This window comes from Sphaeramia orbicularis, chromosome 17 (assembly GCF_902148855.1).
Source record: "Sphaeramia orbicularis chromosome 17, fSphaOr1.1, whole genome shotgun sequence".
Lineage (NCBI taxonomy): Eukaryota > Metazoa > Chordata > Actinopteri > Kurtiformes > Apogonidae > Sphaeramia > Sphaeramia orbicularis.
The window spans coordinates 17,218,882-17,228,386 of NC_043973.1; the positions used below are offsets into that span (position 1 = coordinate 17,218,882).

Sequence of the window (9,505 nt, forward strand, 5' to 3'; positions counted from 1 at the left end):
GTACTCAGTGGAGATTTGGTATGTTTATGTTTACGCATTTGGCAGACGCTTTTTTCCAAAGCGACTTACAGGGGAAAACCAATTAAATCACTCAATCAATCAAATTTTATTTATATAGCGCCAGATCACAAAAAAAGTTATCTCTTGACATTTTATATATAGAGTTGGTCAAAACCAGACTCTAAGTCAATTTACAGAAACCCAACAGAATCAGTATGTAACCAAATCACAGGAAAAACTAGACAACAGCACCAGAAAGAGTTAAAATGTACACCAAACTTACTGAGGACATGGCAAGATATTAGCAAACAGTATGTATTTATAACCTAACCAGTTCAATGGAAAAATGGACAATAAATACTGTTGAAATACTACTGAATTGTAGTTTATTTGATTAACCATTATTTCAACAGAGGTACACTGTGGGTTTTTTGTGTGATTTTCCCTTTACTGTAAATGCATACTGGTTCCAAATATTGATTATCAGCCTCTTTATTAACTAATACTCTGTAGTGATTTTGAAAAACCCATAGAGGTTCACTCCTAGTCTAATAAAAGCATGTCTAAAGAGAAAAATCCTGTGATCTACACAGCCAGTGTTCAGTAACATAAGGGAATTCCCTGGCCTCAGTCATATCCCTGCCAGGTCTTTGTGAACTCCTCTACTCTCCTCTATAGGTGCTCCCTTCAGAGGAAACTATAGTTTGCACATATCCTGGTCCAGAGGCTCCTTGATGACTCATAGGTAAAATGGAGGTCAATAGACCTGGAGGTGGAAGAACGGTGAGGAGGGGGAAAGCCACTCTTCTTCAGCTCAGTGCCCTGCAAACATGTTTGCACTGTGGCCGTGTTTGTCCAATGTGGCATTAGGACAGCATGTGGACACCCAAAAGAGCCCATTTTACTGTGTAACAATGCAAGGAAATCCATGAAAGGCCGATCAGATAAGATGGAAATAAATCAGCTGCTAGACGCACTAGGAGTGTTTTAATTCAAGATCAAACACAAAAACCTAAGAAAGAGGCCGGCACTCAGTAACAGGATTGGTTTCAACTCTCATTTCTCTTTAATGGCAATACTTCCTTGTGTTGCTCTTTTACCTGCATAGGCCTTATCATTTTTTCTGCTTGAATGTATTGCCTAGTCAAGGGAGTGACGCCACAGCGGGAACTCAAGACTTATTAGGTTCAAAGGCAAGCAAAGCAGGAATTGTAAGCAACTGTTTCCACTCATACCACAATGCAAACAGTTTATGATGGATGAGGGAACTTGTTCTTGTCAGTGTGGCTCTGCTAGCTGCTCTGTGAAGTGTTTGAGGCTCTCAGCATATGAAAAGACTGTATTTGTAACTTTTACAGCCTGTTTTAATAGACCACACAACATTACTACAGGCTGTCACACAGGCTGTCCATGATATTACGTATTACACATTGAAGTTCTCATGACATTCTCTCTATGTTTACGTGCTGTTGTAAATAAAGTCATGCTACATGCCATCTACACACCAGTATCTGACTCCTATGAATGAGAAGTTTTGTTGTATGTTTTTTTGGTGCAATTCCAAGAGGCAACAACCACAGATTGAAAGTGAAGCTAAAGTAAAGGTATCTTACAATGAAATAACACTAATAGCTGCTAAATACTAGCTCCAAAAAGGGCTGCTCCCATAGGTGAGTCATAACAGTCTAATTCATTCTAAGATTTTAGCACCAATAGGACAGATTGACAGATAGGACTGACTTCTTGCTAATTTGCTATGTTAAATATTTAGAGGAATCCTTTAGATGAATAAACTTTTCATTCATCCAGCTTCACTTTTTCATCCAAATAAGTTGGTTTCTGACTCCAAAAAGTCAAGATGGTGAAGACCTAGCTTCAAAATATATATGAAAATAGACATGAAATCTATTTTCTCCTTTTTGCTGAGCCAGTTTTTTGCTAGCTGTCCACACACTACACATCTATGTTATCAATATATCCACGCCTGGCATCAGTTGTGAAAGTAGAGTGAAAGTGCCAGAGTCCATTTGGAAATGCTCTCAATACTGCTATATTACAAAAAAAAAAAAACTAGCATTGAAAGTAATAAGAAATAAACTAAAATTAAGCATTAAAAAACTAAACTAGCAAACTCAATTAAAAAATGAATTAATTAATTAACAAAAAATGAAAAGACAACAAAAAAATAAAGTGAGAATAAGAACTAAAGGAGCCGTAAAAACTGTTATTTGCACTTGAATGACTTGTTAGAGCACTTTTAAGGCCTGTGACGTGAAAAGAAACTGTGAGGTAAAAAGCAAACATTAGGTTTGAACCTCAAGTGTAAGCAGGTTAACTTGCTGTTTAAGCCTGAAAGCTCCAAGTCCAACAACAAGCGCTCCATTCAGACAATAGGACAATGGAAAAGTTGTGGCCACTACCAGGCTCAAGCTTAAAAAGCCAAGCCCTTGCCATTTCAGCGTGAGGCCTATCTCAGCCTACAACCTGACACCCGGCCGTCTTACCCCACAGCTGGCTGCTGCAGAGCTCTGGCCACAGCCGGGTGCTCTGCTGTGACCAGAAATAGCAACACAGGCTAATAAACACATATCCTACCAATGCAGCCTCCACACGAGTCTCGCATACATCCCATGCCAAGTCAAACTCCAGCTAATATCTTGCACTTAAGGTCACTTTTAATGGCCAGAGTCAGACGGACATAAGGTTTATTATGTGTGCAAAAATCCACCTCTGAAGCACCTGTTTCACTGCAGAGATTATCTGGCTTTACTACACAAAAACTACTGTACTGGTGGATGTTTACGTTGATCCTGGTCTATCTATCCCTGCACCACAATTAGATGCCTTTTTGACGTTTGTTAAGTCCTATTAAGATTATTTACAATGCATCAAATCAGTCAGATTAAGCCACACATTATTTCAGTTACCTTGAGCACAACCACTGTCCAAATGCATGGCTGGTACATTGTTTCTGTGAAAGAAAATATGTAGTGTAGAAAAATGAGGTAATCAAAATTCTGAATTCTTACCAATAAGCAATTTCGAAAAAACATACTCTTTCCAGATATTGTTCTGCACCCATATTCCAAATATACATATAATCACCTATGCCTAGTCTTTAAATGAGTTTCTTGTCATTGATACTTCATTTATAAATGTAAATATTAGCAAAATGTTATCCAAAATAGAGTAGATTATTACCCATTTGTGCTCAAGGACTCATGGGGAAAAAGGGGCAATTGATCCTAAAAAGGGTTTGTCATCACTCGACTATATGTGACACCATGACTATTCAATATGTAAACCCAATCTAAAGATTACTGCTGATCATACAGGGTCTAACATACATGTCAAGATGTTAAAATAAATCCAATATATAATGAGCTATTTTAAGATTTGCACTAGGTCCATAAACAGAATTGATGTGCAATATTATGATATTTATGGTGTGTTATTTCATGTTACACTACTTTATATTTCATTGTGTCTCTGACATTTACTCTTTAGGCACAATTTTTCATGCTATTCTGACAAAACGAGAACCTAGTATCTAAAAAGAGGAGCTAGTTATATCACATGGACATGTTTTGAGTATGAAAAGTCTGACACAAAACAAAAAACCTGGCTTAGTTTGCAAATTATGCAACAGTGCACTTACATTTGGGTTTATACAGACCAATGTTTATGTCAGGCTGGGTATTAATTTTGGTTGCTGCTATAATTCAAGCAGTTGTACCGCTAAAGTCTGATACAGTAGAATCTGCCATTTTTTAAAAAATAAAATCTCACTGAATAGTTATAAGCAGGAACTGTTTATTTATTGAGTAAAAATGTAAGAACCCAGCCTTTTCATGTGCTCATTTCATAAACGATTAACTGAATTCTAAGAAAACGTGTTGTGCTGTCTCATTTATCTTTATCAGTATATGAAGTGACCTATGATTTGGTCATGTTGCAAAAACTTGAGATACTGCATCGGAAACCTGGGAAACACTGGGAAATATTATTTAAAAAAAACATATTACTAATGCGAAAGCTGTATTATGTGTCCCACTTATTTAACCCACTGAATGTGCACTTGCAACTGAGATGTAGCCTACAACTATCTTTATCAACTTTACAGCCTTTTGTGGGACAGTACTGAAGCGCACGGTGAATCATAATAACATGATTAGATAAAGTCCTGAAGAACTCCTAACACATGGACTTTTTTTTCTGTCAAAAAGATTTATTCAGGGGCTGACGTCAGTCAAGTGAAACTACTTTAATCAGTGAGTCATGACTTCATAGAGAAAAACGAGAAAACACAATCACAATGACTGCTATGACTCACAGTTTGTCATTAAAAACTTATTGTTATTTACATTTTATAAGTTTTATGGCGTTTCTCGTGATATTGTAGGTTCATCCGATCTCTCTAACATGTTTGACAAAACTTTATGCCAACCCAACAAACAGAACAACTACTGTTAACGGAGGGAAACATAAGTTAAACGTGTATTAACTAAAAAAAACACAAACTTATTAAAGGTGGAAATGAAGCAACACATGCACGCGAGGCAAACGTTAAAATTGTTAACTTTGCGTTTGGCTAAAATACATATCGATAAATATCCATCATTTGAGTTGAAATATAAGCACAGGGATTATTTTTACACTCAAGGCATACATGTGAATTCGCATAGTATTAAAGTAACACAAACACTTTGGCACAATACCGCTGGTTAAAAACTTGATGTTTCAGGATAAGTTAGTTTGGGTAATTGTTTCCCAGGCCTCAATCCATGGATAATTCCCAGCCAACATTTTGGGATTTAACAAAGCCAGTTCTTTTAAAAACCAGCATTATCGGCTCTCAGCGAAGTAAATTTCATGGAATTATACTGTTTGCTAACTTATAATTAACACTCTGGAGTAACTTTGCGCACTTTTCGCAACAGTTGTCAACTTTTCCTACCTGCACGGAATCGGCGGCCATCTTGGTTTTCGCCTTTGAATCAAATCCTACGGGGAGAGGAGGGGAGGTGGAACTCCAAAAACAAGCCTTGTTTTAAGTTTCCCTCTCTGGCGACAAAAAGAACGGATTATTTTAACCAAACCATCGGTCATCTCGGGTACACGGTGCGTCCCATTTCGTCTTCACTCTTCTTTTTGTTGGTCAGGCTGTGCTACAGGGGTCCGGAGGGAGGAACGGAGCTCATAAATAAAAAGCTGAGGCATGAATCTGTCCCGGAGCAGTTGGAGAAAGAGGCGGTGGTTAAAGCGGAGGCGCCCGCCCAGAGGAGCCAGCCTGCTGCCGATGGGCCACTCTGCCCGGACACTCTGCAGACACGTGATCCACAAGACACCAAAATACACCAAAAACACATACATGAGGGGTGTCCAACTCATTTTAGTTTGTTTGTTTTTTTTCTCATACTTTATTTACATAATACCATATACACATAGAACAGAACATGGCATGGAGAAAACATAAAAAAACATAATGCTGGAGGTGAGGCAGGAAGAAATTAAATATAAACACATTTATAGGTAATTAAATAAAATAAATAAAAGTAAAGGAATAAACAAGAAGAGAAATTAAAATAAATAAATAAATAAATAAGTAAATAAATAAATAAATAAATAATTACAACTTAACCCTTTCATGCACGAATTATGAGAACCTCAGTCAATATTTTTTTTTGAGTGTTTTTGTTCCTCTTTAGGCATGAAAAAAACAATTGATTTTATTTATTTATTTATTTATGAACGTATTTTTCATGGAGTTACAAAAATGTCCACTCAGCTGGACACCATGCATTTAAGTTTTGAAGCAAAGAAACATTTATATAAAAATCATCATCATCAGAAAGTGATATACTGTGTGAAAACTATGAAATAAAAGCATTTTTAATGCCACTAATTGCTAAATTGCTACTGTTTTCTCACATTTTATCACACTCTAATATTAGTTATTACTCATTTCATGGAGATAATATCCTCCTGAGACCCAGGAAATGGACAGTTTTAGCTTTTTTACATTAAAAAATTGTCTTGATTGGAAACTGCATAATGCAACAGTTTTTTCAGATACATTTTTAAAACTGTTTTTATTTATTGATTGTTTTTGTTTTTTTATGGAATGTCCTTTGTAATGGACAGCAATTTTAACCCTTTCATGGATTGTGGTCACTACAGTGGACAGTTATTCTCCAGCTGTTCTCTTGTATATTCATAGGTTTTGTTGTTTTAGTTCCATATGAGCCAACACAGTGAACACTTATGCAACATCCCATAATACACTGCAGTTCATACCATTACTATAACTTTGCTGTTCTTGATAAACCTGATCTGCAGTAACATGTTTTAAGTGTAAATCAGCTGTTAATTGTTAGATAAAAAGAGTTGTTTTTTGCATATTATATGAGGTAATAACTAGCATTAGAGTATGTTGAAATGTGAGAAAACATCAAATTAGCAGCCATAAAAATGTTTTTATTTCATTGTTTTCATTTTACTTTCTGATATTGGGTTTTAAATACATATTTCTTTACTTAAAAAATTAAATGCATGGACATTTTTGAAACTCCATGAAAAAAAAAAAAAAAACTTGATCGCAATTTTTTTTTTTTTTTATGTCAAAGGAGGTATAAAAACACTCCAGAAAAAAAAAATCTTGACTAAGGTTCTCATAATTCATGCATGAAAGGGTTAAAGTAAAACTGTCAAACTTTTGTCCCCTACAGAGGACAAAATGCATTGCTGGGTCTCAGGAGGATATGCAAAATAATAATAATAATAATAATAATAATAATAATAATTTGTTTGTTAATTACAGTCTAATACCAATTAGCAATTGATTTACACTAAAACATGTTACTGCAGATCAGGTTCATCAAGAACAGCAAAGTTACAGTAATTGTATGAATTGCAGTGTTTTGGATGATGCATATAAGTCCTTATATGGAACTAAAACAACAAAACCCATGAATAAACAATAGAACAGCCGTAGAATAACTGTCCACTGGAGTGACCAGTATGCATGAAAGGGTTAAATTCGTCACATAAGGCTTTAGTCTTCACAGCTTTAGGGTTAGTGCAAAAGTTAAGTGTGTCTAGGTAGGATTTTAAGTAAGATTTAAAGACCACAAAGCTGGGTTTCTCATTGGCAAATTTGCTGGCGTGTACATGAAATTTGGCTAATAAGGAAATGAGATTAAGAATAAACAATTTCTGAGTAGGCAGATCAGTAATAAAGAAACCAAATAAGACATCTTCAATTTTGAAGTTTACATATATATTTACATTTATGCATTTGGCAGATGCTTTTTTCCAAAGCGACTTACAGGGGAAAACCAATCAAATCACTCAATCAATCAAATTTTATTTATATAGTGCCAGATCACAACAAAAAGTTATCTCATGACACTTTATATATAGAGTTGGTCAAAACCAGACTCTAAGCCAATTGACAGAAACCCAACAGAATCCTCCAGGAGCAAACACTTGTGACTGGTGACAGTGGCGAGGAAAAACTTCCCTTTAACAGCAGAAACCTGGAGCAGACCCAGACTCCTGGAGGATGGACGTCTGCCTTGACCAGTTGGGGTTAAAGAGAGAGGGTAAAGGAAGAGAAAACGAGAGAGCGATAGAGATAGAGACTGGGGGAGAGGGGGAGAAGATGAAGGGAAGAAGTTAAAACAGTGGTTCTCAATCTTTTTCTGTCTGGCCCCCCTTTGGAGCACGAAAAATCTCCAAGCCCCCCTCAACCCCAACAACATTGTACCTGTGGTGCAATTATTACTTTTATTGAAAGAAACATCAATATCATAAGAATACTTTTTGCTTTTCCTTGAATAATTTGCTGTGCAAATTAAAAATAACGTAGATTTTTGATTGAACAATACAAATGGACTCAAAAAGACCGCTCCCTGAGACATTATTTTTCAAAATAAAAATAGGAAATGTGTAATTATCTTACAACTATGACAATAAGGTACTTTTTTTTTAGAACAACAAACACATTTTGGTAACAAAAATGAACATTTTAACAATATCAGAGGCTGCAATGAGCCCGTTTACGCTGCACATCTGAGAACATCAAAGTGCAAACTGTACAAACTGTGCAAAAACAGAAACATTGCACATTTTTCTTTTCCAGTCCAATCCTTGTCCACTCTCCAAACCTAAACTCTTTGTCTAGTCTAGTGACAGATCACCATGACAGTAGATTTGTTTGTTGTACATCCCTAAAATGAGTCCAGGATGCTCCAGCGCTAAAACATTAGTTCCACCTGCTACATGTTCGAACCTGAAGAAAAAATAAACACCTAGGAATGATCCCACGCACCCCCTGGCAAGCCTTCGCGCCCCCCCGGGGGGGCCCACCCCACTTTTTGAGAAGCACTGAGTTAAAAGAAATATCCAGCTTTCTATTTAAAAAAAGATTGATGTCACACCAAAAAATTTGACAAAAGGCACGTTCCCAAAACAAATGAGTTAATGTTTCATCTGAATTATGACAAAATGAGCAAAGAGGGTCGACACTGATCTTATACTTAACTAAAGCTGAATTAACTGGATAACAGCTGTGTAACAGTTTTAAAGATACCTCTCTCACCTTATTCAAAATAAAAAACCTTCCTTGGTAATAACCATACTTTTTCCCAATCCACATCAGAATATAAATTACTCCAAAAATGATGGATGTCTTACAAAGTGAAACTCATTTTAGTTTAGGGGCCACATTCACCCCAATATAATCTCGAGTGGGCCGGACCAGTAAAATAACAACAGTGAAAAAAGTAAAATTACATTATGATAATGTTTACATCTACAACATTTCCTTAAAAATCTGAAAAACGTGAACAACTTGAAATGTCTGAAGAGAAACAAGTGCAGTTTTAACAATATTCTGCCTCAGTTTATCATTTACACAGGTGTATTACAACTTACATTACAATTACAAATACACCAAACATTTAGTACCAGGTATAATATTGATAAAATTGTATTTACTTTTCTCAATACATTTCACGTTGTTCATATTGTTCAGGTTATTCACATTTTTTTTGTAAAAGGATAGTTTGTTAATGTAAACATTTTCATGTAATTTGACTTTTCTTACATTAAAACAAAGATAAAATCTGCAATTGTCATTATTTTTAGGTTATTATGATAGTATTTTTCTGGTCTGACCCAATTGAAATGTAACTGGTCTGTATGTATCTATATGGAACCTGAATTAAAATGATTTTGACGCCATTGATTGTTAATATCTTCTGTGTAATTTTAATTTTTGCATCTCACATATTCATTCTATGGGCCAGATTGGACCCTTTGGCGGGCCGGATTTGGCCCCCGGGCCGCATGTTTGACACCTGTGACATATATGATCTGATCCGGTCCACATACTCACAAATACTGTCTGTTTATAGAACTACGGCAGTCCTGGATGTATGGTGTATGGATGGAGTCACTGCCTTATTTATTTATTTATTTATTTATTGTCTTCATTTATTTT

The 9,505-nt window shown here is 35.8% G+C and overlaps 1 protein-coding gene across 1 annotated transcript in view; it reads right to left on the bottom strand.

Annotated features, from left to right (window-relative positions):
- Nucleotides 1-5,231, bottom strand: part of pkn2a (protein kinase N2a) — a 48,174-nt gene extending 42,943 nt beyond the window's left edge. Inside the window, exon 1 of the mRNA XM_030159655.1 lies at nt 4,958-5,231. Within this exon, the coding sequence (XP_030015515.1) occupies nt 4,958-4,978 (21 nt within the window). The 5' untranslated portion in view covers nt 4,979-5,231. The remainder of the gene's footprint in view (nt 1-4,957) is intronic.
- Between the last annotated feature and the right edge of the window lie 4,274 nt (nt 5,232-9,505).